The following is a 17,604-nucleotide window of genomic DNA, read 5'->3' on the forward strand; positions in this document are numbered from 1 at the left end:
AAATTACAACCTGGGTAGATTACATGCATGCGGCCTTCCAAAAGAGCTATAGGCCCCTGCCCTATAGAACGTCCTCCCACTGGAGATCTGACAGGGTGCCACCCTTTTTACCATCCGGAGAGCAATGGGATAAGGTGAAGTCCTAATGGGACAAGAATGTGATGGGTTGCATGAGAAATATGTGGTTGCAGTGCCAGGGTTTTTTGTTTTTCCTAGTTTTTGTTTTATTGTTTTTGTTTTAGCTATATATTTTGTTTGAATTATTGCACTGAAAGCTGCCGAAAGATTGGTTTTAAGGTGGGCAGGTATACAATAATAAATAAATGTTCCTGGCCATTCTCTCTTCTTAAAAACAACTGTGTTCTTGCAGAAAAAGCTAATTAGTCTAGTCAACAGGCCACTCAGCTACCACTAATCAAGGATGTGAGCTAAAACAGAAAGTGGTGGGAAAACACACAACTGCTTACGTTTCTGTAACCTGGTCTCCTCTACATGTGTGGCAATTTAGTTCTATAAATTCCCAGCCAACATGACTTTTGATCTTGACATTGTGGGAATTGGAGCCCAACATACCTGAAGAGCACCACGTAGGGCAGGGGTGTCAAACTGCCGGCCCAGGGGCCAGTTTCATCATACCGGAGCCGCACCCACCCCAGTGCCGGCAATGGCAAAAAAGCTCCAATACGTTGCGCGATGTCACGCGACGTCACAAGTTTGACATGTCTGACGTAGGGAAAGATTTTCTTAGCCTAATTAAAATAATAACCCCAATTATAGTCAAGCCTATTTGCAAAGTGCTCCAACCCCTCAGCTGCCACTTTCAAATAATAATTTTTGACAAGCTGAGACTGGGGAAAGAGTATGGGGAGAATGTGTGTTCTATGCTGGTTGAAGCATGGAGAAGCCAACAACACTCACAGCCCTGTGACAAAAGGCATAGTTTAGAAGAAATGATCTTAGCTTGATTTTATTTACCTGGATTTGATTTCTCAAGCTGATACCATCGGTAAAAGGCCCTTTTCTTTTGCTCACTCAGGTCTGATCCCTGTTGCAACAGCCAGTGGGAGATCCGACTCTGACTGATGCCTGCATGGGAGACAAAGAGAAACATGGGAGAAGCAACCATCAGATATCTCCTTTCCATACAGCCAATTGTGTTCTTTAAATAGCAAAGCACATACTTATGCACAGATGCTTTAAGCTGCTTGCAAAGAATCTGAACAAGGCTCAGTGAATCTACCTGTCATTTAGCCTGTAATATGAATTCCTGAAAATACCTGTTTGATTTGATGAAAGAAAATCTCAAGTTTCCAACATAAAAAGGCAAGATAGTAAAATCTAAAAACATCTCAGAAAGCGGAGAACAACTATGAACACTGTAGAAGGGACAGTGGTCAGGAAATATGGCTTCAGAGCAGCCACTGAGAAAGTAGAGTTGTCCCTCCATCCATCAGGAATTTACAGAACAAGCTAAATAATTAATAAGTCACTAAGTTCTTTAGCATAATATGTTTTTGTCTTCCATATGCCACCAATTGAACAATACACAATTCTTTTATCTTTCTTGCTAATGTTTTTCAATTCCATCTCCTAAAGTTTTTGTGCTTGAAAGCACAACTCTTTTATATTGCCATTTTTAAAATCTGCTGACAAAACATTCTCTAGCATGAGTTAAAAACAATAACGGAATAAGGCCTTGTTTTCTGAAGCTGCTCCCATATTTTTGGAGCCCTTCTCTTAAAACACAAGCTTGTGCATTTCTTATAAGTTATTTAAAGCATTTCCTGTACAGGATAGTTTCAAGCGGGTATGGGCTGTAATTCTTATCCAATATATCTTCTCAATTTTTTATGGAAGATAAAATTTGTTGCAACACAACACAACACAACTCGAAACATGCATTGCAATTCTATATAGTCTTACTCACAACTTTACCACTCTGCTTAGCAAGATGCATTCCTTACAAAGTGCTTTTAAAAGTGCAGCCTAAATCTTGTTTATTGCCATTCTTGTGAAGGAACTGCTCAAAAGAATGCTATCAAATCTGCTTCCTCATGATTTCACATCTTCCTTTGCCTCTGCTTTCTTTTTCTTAATGCCACTAGCTGATCACTCTGATGGACATAACAGCCAGCTTGACTGTCCTTGGTTTGGTGTTATTGATGTTGCAGAGGCCATACATTTTAAGCTCAGAAATTCCTGTACTTGGGAATCTTTAATGCAGAGAAGGGTATAGGCTTTGCATCAAAGGATCATTCCTTTGATTCTTTAGTTCAGATAGCAAAAAATGGAAAAGTCCTCTACCTCTGTCAGAGGCCTGTTTGCCATTACCTGACTTTAAAAATATGCTGAGAAAATTTTAACTGGAAAAGCAGAATTAAAATGTTTAAAGGAATGTAAATAAAAGATTGCATGGGCTTGATCTGGGATAAAGCAACCTTATAACTTCCTGTGATTATAAAACTTCCGTGCTGAGGTCTATAAACATACTTATGCATACCTCTCAACCTATTCTACTGCATAAAGGCTTTTAAAGAGCAACCTGAAACTGCAGATAAAAATGATTACACTTCTCAGTTATAGTGGTTAGATTGCACTCTCCTCCTTCAATCAGTAATCTCACCGTTTCGCTGTCTATGGGGAAGAACACACACACACTGTACATTACAAAAATGACAGCCTTTTTTTAATATAGAAAGCTTTGAGCTCTTAAGTTGAAGAGACCTAATTTTCAAATGACATTATTGTGATTAATTGCTCCGACTGCTTGCAAAGATAGGGAACGGTGGAGTGAAAGGAGGAGGAAGAGGGAGTTCAAGATATGAGCTTAGAGGACATTATGAACACGTCCACCAGGAAATGGAATGACTCACTCAGCTGTTCATTTTGCACTGGTCAGAATGAGCAAAGCAGGCACATGGAACACCAGAGAGAGAACAGCAGCCAGCCACCATTTAGCGCTGGCTTGGTCCAAAATGCAGGGAGAGAAACAGCCAAACAGCCCCTTTCCCACACATACAAAGAAAGTGGGGATATTTTCCTAGATGCCGACTTTACATTTTGCAGTGGGAAAAAGAGGAAACTGAGAAACACATAAGGGGTTGGCACATGTAAATACATCTCAGCATATTTTCAAATAAAATAAAATAGAATAGAATAGAATATCTTTATTGTCATTGTGTAACTCACAATGAAATTAAAACTATATTAGAGAGAATATAGTCAGTTTAACAGAACTCTACCACAATGTACCATCTTTCAGGACTACAATTCCTATAATAAATAGCCCACATATCTGAAGGGGAAGTTTATTTAGTCACTCAACCCCTTCCCCGCCCCCAATCTTGAGCCTGAACTGGGAGAGCTTTTTTGATAATTAATGAACAGGATTCAACATTTTATAAAATTCACATTTGAGGAGACACTTTCCTTTAAAGCATATTTCAATGTTCATTTTAAATTTTACTTCCCTATCCATTTTAAAATAGTTTTCTAAAATATCCCTTTTGCACAAAACACTTTTTGGCACTGATTACACTGAATTCCTGTAACGGAACCTCTAATTCTATCTCCCACTTTCTGCTCCCAACATATGTTATGCTCCAATCTGACCTCTAGAGGGAGCAAGCACTAAAGAAAGAGCCGAATGATGACTGAGTGTTCTGTGCAAGCTATTCTTAGCTGTTCATATTGTCATTTGCCTTATCTGTATATTAATAACACCATGCCCAGCCTGCCACTGTCTTGTTTATCTCATAACCCAACCCCAAAAATATAGTTTCTAAAAAGAAAAACAAAGCTTCCAAATTACCAGTTCTATGTAGGATTTCTTCTACATAGGATCCCCTTTAGAAAGTAATCATACAATTGTGACAAACAATTGTAATCATACAATTGTGACAAACAATACCAACTCTGTCCCTTTTTAATTTAGATATATTTTTATTTTATGGCTTTTGGGGCTTTTTTCTCTATCCATTTTCTACTTTTAATCCTTCCAAGAAAGTCATCAATAAGAACAGGAATGTCTCTTTATATTTTGAATGAAAATCCTAATAAACAAGTAGGTAAAATTCACCCTGGATGGTATAGTTCATTGACATGCTTGGCACCCAAGTTGGCATCTTTAGATAGCTACTAATCCTCCGTATCCTCCCTCCTCCTAAGGCAGTTTATACTCCTCAAACTTCCTTTGAAACCCTTCTCTTATACGTTGCTGAACTTGGGGAGAGTAAGATCAGGAATAGAGAGAAAGAAGATGGGATCCTGTGCTGGAAGTCAGGATGCAGATAGAGAAAGTATCTGGAAAACAAATGGTGGGAAAAGTGGAATAGTTGGATAGTATTCTAGCAGTGGAGAGAGACTCAAAGGGTGCAAAGAAGAGCAGAAAAGAATAGAGGAGCCATACAAAAAGAAAGAAGAGAGCGAAGATGGCAGCAGAGAGATAGATACTATTTACTGAGGATGTGTCCTCACACAGAAATTACATACTGCCACCAGCCTGATGCTAGAGCAGCCCAAGACTGTTCTAGGTGATTTCCCTTTTATGCTGGCTCCAGTCTCTCCTTCTGGCCAATTCATGATCCATGGAAGAGGAGCTTCAGTGTCAACAATAATATATAGGCCAACAATATAGTGAGCTCCAATTGGTCTTTTGCAGAACTGACTCTTTAGATCTGGTTGCCGAGTTCCTTACCTTCATGGCCAGTTGTATATTGGCTGCCAGACAGACGGGACACTTCTTTTAGTGAGCTATTTTCTTCCATTTCTTATAGTTCGGTTACGGGAAAGAGTAACCTTGTGAAGGCTGGTATTTCCATTGCAAAGGAGAAAATAAGAATTACAGCAAAATTTTCTGAACAGCTTCTCTATAACCTGTGCCACGTTTGATTAGTAGGCAGTGACAATATGTAGCATTAAACAATTGTAGTCAAGGAGTAAAGTCTCTTCCTTTACTGAAAGAGTTCAGATGGCCCACTGGTAGCTTGGGCATGTAATTCCTCTTACCGATATTAAGTCCCAGCCAGAAGACAGAACTATCCTCCACCATGTTATTCATGAGCAGTGACAGGATGTCCTCAGCCGTGTCTGAGGACACCTTGCTGGTAATCATGTTCATGCAGGGCTATTGGGTGAATGAAGCTTTTCTGCCCTCTATAAATCTGAAGCTGAAGCAGACTTTTCCTTTTCTCGGAGTTTTTTATGTAACAGAAAATGCTCTAGGTTTCCTGGTAAATTTCACCCTCTTTCCTCACTCTTCAGTGGTGAGGGGACAGTGAAACTGACCAGACTCAATCAGTTTGGATGTGGAGGACTGGAGAGAATCTAGCCAGGAAAGAGCTTTCTAAAGCCTCTCCAAGGTAACTAAGAATAAGTATATTTTGGCAATTTGTAAAAGGGTACACAGGAAAGTAGAACTGAAAATTCTGGATAACTGGCATGGCAAGGCTTAAAATTGTGGAATGTTCCTTTAAAAAAAAGCTCCAGCTTATCATCTTCTTCAGAGCCTGTCACTCCTTCACATTCAGGAAAAGGGATTGGTTGGTAACATGGGGAAGGAAGGGAAAGGATGGCAGAGAAGCCAACCAGGCAGAACTGGAAGATCAAGAAAAATCTCTGTTTGAGCTACATGGAACCTGTCAGATTTGCAAAAGAGATCCCAGGATCATGATTTGCTGAAAAGTTTATCTGTCCACAATACAGTGTTGTTTATAGAACAAAGATTTGTTATCAGAGAGTTGACAGAAGGAAACCTTTTCTCTGACCTCACCACAGAAATTATATTTTAAAATATGCAAAAGGAAACCTTGATAAGTTTGAAACATTTTGGAACAAAGTGCTTTGGACTGATAAAACAAAGATTGAACTGTTCGACCACAACTATACAACATACACTTAGAGAAAAAGAGATGAAGCATTTAAGTCAGTGAAGAAACTGAAGACAAAAAGAGGGTGGATATTTCACCAAGGCAACAAAACATGCCTCCAAAACAACCATGAATTACTTAAAGCAGTGGTGGCGAACCTATGACACACGTGCCAGAGGCGGCACTCAGAGCACTCTTTGGGCACGTGCGCCGTCGCCCCAGTCCTAGGCCTTCAGCTGGATTTTATAAAACCTTTTCGCTTTAGACCTCCACCACCGTGTGCAAAAAAAAAAAGGTTCAATCAATCAGTCAATTTCAGCTTCTCACAGGGAAAAAAAAAGATCTTGCAAAGTTGGAATTGATTGATTGAACTTTTTAGTCCCACCCAGTCTGCCATTACCACCGCAGCCACGCCCACCGAATGGGCCACACCCAGCCAATGGGCCACACCCACCTGGCACCCGACGATACATAAGTGGGTTTTGGGTTGCAGTTTGGGCACTCGGTCTCTAAAAGGTTCGCCATCACTGACTTAAAGGAAAGAAAGATAAGGGCCTTGAAATGGTCTTTGCAGTCCCCACAGCTGATTGTTATTGAAAAAGGGAAGAGACTTAGGAATATTTCTTAGTTAGAACAGCTCTCCAAGGAAGAGGGGCAAAAATTCCAAAGCAAGAATAGAAAGGATCTTAATGACCAAAAGTAATACAGTATTTGGAAACTTGTTTTGCCAAAAGAGGCATTACAAAGCATTGACTAAATAGCTGTTCAAGCTTCTGCACATAACTTTCTTATTATGAATCTGCAACAACTGCACATAAATAATAAATATGCATTTAAATCTGCCAAAAGACATTGTGTTTAACTATGCCCCATGTATAGGAAGTGTCAGCTTCTGTTCACTTGGGTATTCACTGAAATATTAAATTTGACTAGGAATGCCTAAATGTCTACCTTCAAGTGTTTAATAATTTGAATATAACAATAAAGCCTTCACTTCTGAAAACAGTCTGCTTATTATTTACTTACATGATTGGCACATAGGAAACAGGGCACTAATTATGGCCTAACTGAACATTATCTTCTTCTGAACAGCAAGGAACACGCATTAAAAATATTCTACACACTTGTATCACAAGTTCAAAGAGCAACGTATAACCAAAATAAGCTACAAGGTTTCAAAAGTGAAAGTTTCAAAGATTATCTGAGTACTCTACATTTTTGCAGAAATCACTCTGGAGATATATTACTACACTGTGTGAGGAAGATCAGTTGCAACTACCATAGCTGGCATCTAGGCCATTTTCAGGCATGGAAATACTGTTAGCCTATTATGGGTCATTCTTCTGAATCTTAGACTGAATCCTATATTCCAGGGATAAGGAATCTATCGTCCTCCAATTGATGGTGAATAACAATTTCTAGCAGTTAAAGCAGGGATTATTATGAAAGATGCTGGGAGAGGCAATTGACTAAAGTCTGGTGGATTATAGATTCTCTATATATATATACACTATACAGGTAGTTCTTGACGTACAACCACAATTGACCACAAAATTTCTGTTGTTAAGTGAGATATTTGTTAAGTGAGTATTGCCCTATTTTACAACTCTTCTTACCACAGTTGTTAAGTGAATCACTGCAATTGATAAGTTATTAACCTGGTTCTTAAGTGAATCTGGCTTCCCCATTGACTCTGCTTGTCAGAAGGTCGCAAAAAATGTTCACATAACCTTGGGACACAGCAATGGTCGTAAGTGTGAACCAATGCCAAGCATTTGAATTTTGATCACATGATCATGGAGATGCTACAAAAGTTGTAACTGAAAAACAGACATAAGTCACTTTTTGTTGTAACTTTGAATGGTCACTAAATGAACCATTGTAAGCTGAGGACTACCTGTATTTATCTCCTTCATTGCCTGCATTTAGTTTTGGGAGCCCTATGACCTAGTTGGGTGAGTTTTCCTATGTGTTACCCTACATTATGGATTTTAATCAGTGGAACAACCTGTCTCCAGAAGTTGTGAATGCTCCAACACTGGAAGTTTCTAAGAGGAGACTGGACAGCCATTTGTCTGAAATGGTATAGGGTTTCCTGCCTGAGCAGGGGGTTGGACTAGATGACCTCCAAGGTCCCTTCCAACTCTATCATCATCATCATCATCATCATCATCATCATTATTGAGCAAGATCCAGCTTGAATGCTTGTTAGTACAAGTAAGTCCTCAAGTTACAATCACAGTTGAGCCTAACATTTATGTTGCTAAGTGAGACATTTGTTAAGTGAGTTTTGCTTCATTTTATGCTCTTTCTTGCAACAGTCATTAATTGAATCATTGCAGTTCTTAAATTAGTAACACAGTTGTTAAGTGAATTTGGCTTCTCCATTGACTTTGCTTGTCAAGTCACAAGAGATGATCATATGACCCCAGGACACTGTAACTGTCGTAACTACGAACCAATTGCCAAGTATCTGAATTTTGATCAGGTGACCATGGGGAGGCTCCAAGTGTGTGAAAACTGGTCATAAGTCACTTTTTTCAGTGCCATTGTAACTCTGAACAGTCACCAAATGAACTGTTGTAAGTTGAGGACTACCTGTACTCACATGTTTATTCCCCTAACTATGGTGGCGCTGCTTCATTATTTCAATTGAAGATTTCTAAATTATCCTGGAAGCTGTTGGAGAAGAACACCAACCAGATTTTTAAGTTACTATAGTATCAGCTATTCTTTTCTGTAACATTTTATATGTTAATAAGAGATTTGGAAGAAATAAAAGTGAAGAAATTGGAGTAAAGGAAACCAGTGCAATCCCCTACTACTTTGAAAAAGGAAATTTGAAATTCACAACTGTTCATAAGTAATTATCTCTTAACAACTTCTTGTCTTCACAAGGCATATATCATGTACATTATACATATATCTACATACCTGACACATACCTATGCATTTATTTCTGTGTCCTACAGATGTTAATCCTTAATTCTCTTTAAAATCTTCCCAATTCCTCCAAAAATGAACAATTGGGACAATTTTTTGGCCTCTCTGGGCCATAAAAGGAATGCTGATGGGCCATATTCAATATAAGTCTAGCTATGTTAACCACTGATATTTGGGGAGTCATTCTAATAAAGTAGCAGACTGCTTGCCTATAGATAATCCTCGACTTACACAATTGGGATGGAATTTCGATCGTTAAGCAATGCAGTCATTAAGCAAGTCATCACGTAGCCAGACATGATTTTGTGACCACTTTCACCACAGTTGTTAAATGCATCACACAGTTGTTAAGTGACTCATGTAGTTGTTAAATGAATCTGACTTCCCCAATTAACTTTGCTTGTCAGAAGCTGGTTGGGAAGGTTGCAAATTGCAATCATGCAAGCCAGTTGCCAAGTGCCTGAATTCAACCTTGTAATTGCAGGGGTGGTATGATGGTCATCACTTTGAAGATGGATTATAAGTCATTTTTTTCCAAGGCCATTGCAACTTTGGACCATTATTAAAGGAACAGTCATCAAAATTCTAAGCTCAGAAGGCAGCAATAATCTCATTTCAATCTCTCCAACTACTAGTCACCAAAGCTCTCTGACTTGTTTTATAGTATGTCAGCTTTTGAACTAACCATGCAACAAAATCAAGCAAAGGCAACTAGAGATAATTCTTGGATTACACCTTCTTCTGAGATTCCTCAAAACATAAACCCTATCAATAGCAAAGTAAGTGATGGATTTACTAAGTCAGATTACTGATCCACGTAGACCAGTATCACCTACATTAATTGGGAGAGGTTTTTCTAGCACTGCTACTTTTAAATTAGATGTACAGGAAATTGAACTGGACTTTAAATCTGAATTTAAAACATGTACTCAACTGAGTAATGCCTCTGATGCACGGAGTTGTTCTCTCCTCTTCCTGAAGTTTTGAACTGATTAAAAATAATTATTTCAACAATGTGTTTTTATAAATGGCTACCAGTTTATTTAAAGAGTAAAAAATCTCCACTTGGAGAACCAAGTTTCACATAGTTAGAATGTTGTATTAAGACTGAGAATATTCAAATTCCTGCAAAGTCAGGAAACTTATTAGGTTCATTTTAGATAGTCATTACGTCAGCCTACTTTAGATAGGAATTATGACAAAAATGGGGTGCAAGAGAGAACTATGTATGCTAGCTTAAAATCCTAGAATAAAAGGTGGAATATAAATATACTTATAAAATTACTACTTATGTCTGCATATTGTATTTGTATAGCATCTTTATTATATATGATTATTACAAACAGAGCAAGTTGCTGGGTAAGAACACACTGGTTTAAGGCTGCAACCTACTGTAGCAAAATTTAAGTTAAATAGATAATGATTCAAGTTAAATACACAATAGTTCAAGTTCATTACACAATATTCACTTACACAGTATTATACAATAATACTGTTCTGGTTAAATACAAATTCAACTTAAGGACAGACCTTGGGAACAGAATTCATTCTTAAACAGGGGATTATTTGTAAAAGGTAAGCAATGAGAAACCAAGAGTGTGCGGGAGTAGTATTACCCACATAGCTTAAGTAGAAAGGTCAAATTATGGATGTAATATACCAAGTATAATTAAAAACTTTTCCAGGTAAATATCCTGAGAACTGAGGTAGTGTCTTCCTTAAATCAGTTAGTCCAAAGGTTGCATTTTTTTTGCACTGAAATAAGATCACCACATGTGATTTTTAGAATTTTTTAAAAAGCCATTTTAAAAGCACTTGATACTCATTACAATATTATAGGGGGGAAATCCTGCTAGCATGAGCCATTGAAGCTGAGGAAAAATTAGGCAGGATGAGAGACGGGGAATAAAAACACTGATTCACTGAGGAAGTTTCATGACATGTATGACAATGGATATTAAATCAAAGGCATATATTATATCTACCCTGACAGGTAGGTACTGCAATGCAGAAAGCCACGCAATATGCCAACACCTGCACTAGCCAGCAAATGAGCAAGATGATGTAGCAACACTTCAGAATAGAAAAGGGGACATTTTCAAGCTCTTACCTGTAACCTGTGCAACAACTGCTTGCGAAATCCTCCGGTTGGCCAGGAAGGCTTTGATTTCCTCTTTTATCACGCTGCTGTCCCTCCTATCAAAATGAGTGGGGTTGGAAAAATAAAAAGAGAAGAGAGAGAGAGAGAGAAAGAGGACCAAAGTAGAATTTGAAGATGCATTTGTGGAGAATGGTGGGGAGGGGGTTGATATATTGCCCTTGCCAGCAGACATTTCTTTTAATCAGTGTCACTGGTGGATCAAAGCATACAAGGAAAATGGATGACTCACAGTCTGTATAAATTCATGCAAGCCATATGGAATGTACAAAGTTTCATTACAGGGGATGAATAAATCTCTGCAACTAACATTTTGGGGGTGGGAGGAGGGGAAATGGCAGCAGTAACGATTTCTATCATTAAATGAGACTTCCACAAAGGAAATATTGCTAAAAAGAGAGAAATCAGAGCAAACCACATTAACACCTAGATTTAAGAACCAGATAGTGTACCTGAAGCAAATTGCTACAATTATTAAGGCAGAGTTTACTTTGTTTTATTTATTAAATGTATTAGAAGTAGGGACAATTTGAATGTTTCTGGTGTTACATATAGAGTGATTCTTCCCCATCTTCCACTTGGTGTGGAATGCCTAGAGCTGTTTTGTATGAAATAAGATTATTATTCTGTCCAGCCCAAATCAAGCTCACAGTAGTTCTCCAGGTATTCCAATAATGAAGTTTCTACCTCTGTTTAACTAAAATATTCTTTATTTTGGTATGGAGATCTGTGGCATTGCAATCAGCATTTTTCTATAACCAACATACGTGCATCACTCGGTGAACGGTCTCCCTGAAATTCACTAAGGGGAACTAAAGTATATGCGTTGCACACATCAGTGCAAAACTGAACTTAAAACTAATCTGTATGCATGGGTGTCTGTAGGAGTGAGAAGCAAAATGGAGCAAGAAACTCCACAGACAGGTCAGGAAGACAGAATTGGCTATTTCATAATTACTCCTCATAAATCTATCTGCACTAGACTATTAAATCTACCCTAATTATCACTGTAACCGTTCATTTTCTTAATGCTAGGAAACAATATTCACTATGAAACAATAATTATAATGGATTTGTGAGAATGGACACTGGGTAGAAAACATGCTTTGCTGAGTAATAAACAGAAGAGGTAACAGACCAAAATTTTAGTAACTGATATGGTGAAGCAGCCAATAGATATATAAATCTGCTGTTCCAACATTGCATGGCCAAAGAGTAAAAGTCATATCCATAACTCTGTGCACATCAGAATTCTTTAAATTTCCATTCTTTATAACTGAGTAAAAACCATACTTCAGTAATGCTTTCAGTTGTCTTAAAAGTAATTCTAAATTTGAGTGTTATCTTCCTCAATTCTTTGTTTCTCTTTATTCTGGCAAAATCAGATAAACCATGTAAAATATATTTTAAGGTACATAAATATGATACTCTGGATAATTTATATATATTTGCTGAGTTCAATTTTGGGGTTTGCATAATTATAGGAAATACATATTATTTTATGGCTGACTCATACATGTGGGCTTTTTTCTTAAGTATGTCTGATTATTTGCTTATATAATAATATATGCACATTGGGTCTTTTAAAAACATTCAGTCCTGGCCTATATGCTGCTGAACTACACAAAGCCACTGTCTTCCAAGCCCAGTGCTTACAATCAGAATTCTATTTTCAAGTATCTATTTTCTTCATTAAACCAAAAAAGATCCCCACAACAGCTTTTCTTGACCTATTCTAATAGAGCAGGGGTGTCAAACTGCTGGCCCACGGCACATCATCTGGAAGCTGCGCCCACCCTATTGCCGGTAATGGCAAAACTCTCCCGGTACGTTGCACGACATCACGAGTTTGACATGTCTGTAATAGAGGATGCTTGAAAGCCACTAGGTTGAGGAAACTGTTATGCTTGAGCCTTTCTGCACCTAAGCAATGCATTCAAGAGTTTAAATGACCAGTTGCCATGTCAGAAGTGTCACTCATTGGTAGTTTCACCAAGTCAGTTTTTGCATTAGATAATCATCCAAATCCAAACTAAGGCTGTGAAGAATGCACCAGATGAATAAAGATCTAAGATCTCCCTTCAACTGGCTAAGACAATTAAGTTTTGATCTGGGAAAATAAACAAACCAATTCAGAACTATCCAACACTCTGAAGTGTTTTTGCAGGGAACAGGAAGAAAAAGAAGCTGGGAATGGGTAATTTTTGATCCATAATATACAACTTTGCCTACCTCATCAATTCTTCTACTTTATCATCTACATCCAAGTCCTCCTCAGAGGCTTCAAAGCTATATGACCTTTGAGCCATGCTATTTGCCAGAGGGTAACGTGTAGGTGACATCTTCCCATTGAAGGCAGACAGCCTCTCGTTACTCTCCCTCCCATTTTGATTGGTAGTGCAAGGTTGTGGGGAGGTATCATAACTGTTGCTAGGAGATGGGGACATCCCAGAATGCTGGGTCTGTGTGGAAGCTGTGGCTGTAGAGGAAGACGCTGGAACATTGTTGGTGCTGTTACTACAGGATCCACTCCCATAGGCAGAGCGCCGCCCAAACTTGTCACTGTGTTCCTGGTCAAGACGGTCAAAGGTTTCCAAAGCATGGAGGATTTCGTGCCGTGTCATACCAGTACGCCGCAGGCGTTGAAGTAGATCTATTTGCTCTATGGTAAATCTGGGTTCATCAGTGTAGTGAAACATGGTTTCCAGCAGACTGGGGGGGGAAAGATGAGAAACATTTCATTTAAGCACGTCCACTAAATATAGGTGCAGTTTCCTCTCCCCAGCATATAACACTATCGGCCACTGTACTCTGATAAGGCACAAAGATATTCTACCCACTCTTCAGAATGAACCTCATGGCAAGTATATTTATTATTCAATAATTAATTGTTTTAAAGTTAAGAGTTTCTCTTTCTCTATCATATTTTCTTATTCCTGTTTTTCCACTCCAGAAAGCCCACATTTCCATGATAGTACAACTCTTGCATATAGGATGCCTTAGTGTACTCACTGTTCAATCACCCTGATAAACCTAGGTCCCTAGGAAATACAGAAAATGAACAAATAAATAAAATCAATACATAAAATCTTGCATCTGAAATCCTAGAGAGCTGCTGACAAATTAGACAATACTGAGCAAGCTGGATCAGAGATTTGATTGTATTATTCTGTTCCCATCCTTTTTTATGTCTGTTTATTTAGGATTATAAGCCTACAGGCAGACATTTGTCATTGTTAATTGTACATTTCATACTGTATATTTTATTTTAGTTCAGTTTCTTAAAATCAATGATTATCAATAGATAGGGTTGCCAGGTGTCCACTATTTGAGTGGACAGTCCGCTTTTTTCACATTATGTTCACTATTTTTTTTTGCAAAATAGTGGACATTTTTTTAATTCAAAAGCTTTATGATGAAATGGTACATAATCTAAAGCTGTACAGTCTACTTTTTTTACAACTTAAATACCCCCCCCCCCGCTTGTCCGCTATTTTTTGGAAACAGACCTGGCAACCCTATCAATAGAAAGTCTGACCCTTTTTTTAAAGCAAGTTCCCACATCAATACAGTAACCTGATTTTGCAACTCCCCACAATTTCAGAAGCAATGTTGTTTTATTTATATTAGCATTTTAGGTCAATTTTCCACCCAAAGGCCTTCAGAATAAATATTAAAATTAATCAATAAAATATACATTTTTAAAAAGAAAGAAATGTGCCCGGCAGCAGAAAAAACATCACAAAATTACAAGTAAAGCAATAATCCAATATACTGGGGGGGAAAATCATTCAAACTTTGACTTATTAACGAAATAGAAGATGCGATAGTAACAGAAAGAAAATTGTAAAAAGCATATCTTGCAAAAGCTATGGACAGAGAGGTAGAATTCTATCTTCCTTCCCTAAAAAACAGGGGGGGAACCCCATCAGAAAACAGTTTTCCTCTGTTTTTTAATCTCAAGGCCTTTTTTGTGTACTATTTTTTAAGATTGAAAAAAACCATGAAATAGTTTAATTTTAAATAGCATATAAATCATACCATACTATATTTGGAAACATTGACACTAAGTCAAGAAATACATGAAAATGTGAAAAAATAAATAAGTCTGAAAGTTTTAAAAAACAGGTGATCATAGAATTTCAAATTCAACAATGACATTAATATGACAAACTGTATTTTTTGAACATTGGAGATCCCTCTCTCACTCCCTCCCTCCCCTCCCCCTCTCTCTAATATTTCTCTCGGTCCTACCTACCCTCCTAGTTGTTGTTTAAAAAATGAAAATGGTGGATGCTGGAAATAATAATTTTCCTACCCAGAAAAAAAATATAATTTGGGGTGGCAAAGAGATTCTCACTGAATTAATAACAGGAGAGAGAGGAAGAAACAAGACTTCCCAGTTCTGATAAATGGGTGTTTGTTAATTAGGCAGCCATTTGGTGAATAAAGACATCCTACTCGTGGCAGCCATTTTTTGAGCATTCAACAGTTCTCTAAATTCCAAACATGTCTGTTGTTCTAAAAGGACTATCTATCTCCATCCTAATGACTACAACAGTAGAAAGCACTTATAGTTTGGGGTGGAATTTCTCCTTTTGTCTGTTACATCAACTAAAATTGAACTGGTGTTTAGAAAAGAAATTAAGAATTTGAAGAATTACTACAAGGATGGAAAGTACCATCTCAGCTGATTTCATATAAAGATGCTCGTTATCTTACACCATTTTTCTGGACATAACTAATGGCCAATATAGCTTAAAGGAGTCTTCCACTTAGGCCGAGCCTAAGACTACATGGCAAGTATTCTACTTATGGTGTCACAACTCCCTCACAAATACATTATGGTATTCATAAGTGGAAATAAATCCCTATAGCTTACTGGAGAAACACAACTGTTTCATCCTTTCCAACAATATCAGAATAAATATATATATTGTCATAAATTCTGGAGGACTTTTAAATTGGAACAAATAATTTTCATATAGGAAAAGATGAAACATTTTTTAAATGATCCATTTCTCAATCCTTCAAAAATCTGATAGTTACAAGTGTATTAATCAACCAAGGAGCGTCCTCTCTTTTCTTGCAAATCAAAAACCCACTCTAAGGAAACATGATAGCCCTTCCAAAATTTCCCACTATCTAAATCCATAAAATGACATCCTATTTCTACTTTCTGATACAAAACCCCAGAAGTTTTGTGAACACCACTTTAAATAATATCATATCAACTAGATTCTGTAGAATTTGTGATTTATTCCAATATACCAATAAGCCAAATAACAAAACAGCAATAATGGGTAATGGAAGACACAGGAAACAACAATACATGGTTCAAAATATACCTTATAGAAAAAGAATTTTATACTTGTGGACAGATTTTTTAAAAAAAAATCCCACTTCACCAGAACAACCTTTATAGATAGGAACTTTGTCAGCAACCAAAGAAATATGTTGGCAAGCAGGCACTTTTGCTGTTCCTGAGTACCATGCTGAAATTGTGGGGTTAATTCATTCATTTTGAAAATGGAACATTAAAAGTAAAAGTATGGAATGGATTAATGCTTTATTGACAATTGCCATTGTCAAGTAACTGAAATGGAAATTTGAAGCTTGACAGAACCTGAGCTGGTATAGCACTAGTTAAACTAAAAAGCAGGTTATAGTGCTTATATTACAGAAGCAGGAAAAAACACACAGATAACTATAAATCATGTTTACAAAAGTGCTGTTCAATTAAGTATTACGATAATTACATTTGGATAAACAAACACAGATTTTTGATATACACTGCTATTTTTTACTTTTGTAATTTGTAAAAATAAAAAAGTGAATGGATGCCAGGGACTTTGTGGATTTTGACAATGACCAGCAGCAAAGCTCAGCCACAAATTTTGGATAATCAGACTTAATATCTGCTAGGAAAAAAATGTTATAGAGCTATGTGACACTTCAGATTCAAAAGCAAAAAAGACGGCATTTGTATGCAATAACTTAAACAAAATCTGTCCTGTCCTGAGATCATGCTGCTGCTGCTGCTGCTGCTGCTTTTACAAGGAGCAACTACATATTTCCCAAAAAATACACAACTGCTTTAAGAAATAGCAGACATTCCTGAAGCACTTATCCGTCTTTGAATCCAATGTGCTTGCATAGCCCTAAAATGTTCCATTGTAGAAAACCAAAGAAATGAAGACATAATAGATTCAGTCCTTAATACACTTATTCTAAGTCCCCCCCATCCACCACCACCCCAAAAAACATAAGTTATTTCTTTTGGAAAATATGCATAGGACTACATGAAGATGCTGGATTTATTGGCAATTTTAAGAGTGGCTTGACATGTTTCTTCTTAGAATGTTAACAATTCATCAGAAAATGTCATCTAAATTCTGAACATTATCATTTTGCACACATATACACACAATGCTGACTCTTAATGACTATTTTAGAAGGAGAGAAATCCATTACCATTTCCCAATGATGCAATTTTGGACAATGTGTGTAAATACTGTGTATCTGTGTTACAGATACAGAATTAGCTGCTTCTTTCACTGTGTTGACATGAACTTATTCTGCATTCTGTTTTTAACAAGGCTCTCTCTCTCTCTCTCTCATACACACACACACACA

The 17,604-nt window shown here is 37.4% G+C and overlaps 1 protein-coding gene across 1 annotated transcript in view; it reads right to left on the reverse strand.

Annotated features, from left to right (window-relative positions):
* HMBOX1 (homeobox containing 1) overlaps positions 1 to 17,604 on the reverse strand; it is a 51,204-nt gene that overhangs the window by 26,181 nt on the left and 7,419 nt on the right. Inside the window, exons 2-4 of the mRNA XM_029283538.1 lie at positions 13,201 to 13,680; positions 10,921 to 11,006; positions 976 to 1,086 (exon numbers count right to left, since the gene is read on the reverse strand). Of these exons, the coding sequence (XP_029139371.1) occupies positions 976 to 1,086; positions 10,921 to 11,006; positions 13,201 to 13,680 (677 nt within the window). The remainder of the gene's footprint in view (positions 1 to 975; positions 1,087 to 10,920; positions 11,007 to 13,200; positions 13,681 to 17,604) is intronic.

The sequence above is a fragment of the Protobothrops mucrosquamatus genome, unplaced genomic scaffold, assembly GCF_001527695.2.
Source record: "Protobothrops mucrosquamatus isolate PMUCROS unplaced genomic scaffold, P.Mucros_1.0 scaffold125, whole genome shotgun sequence".
Classification (NCBI taxonomy): domain Eukaryota; kingdom Metazoa; phylum Chordata; class Lepidosauria; order Squamata; family Viperidae; genus Protobothrops; species Protobothrops mucrosquamatus.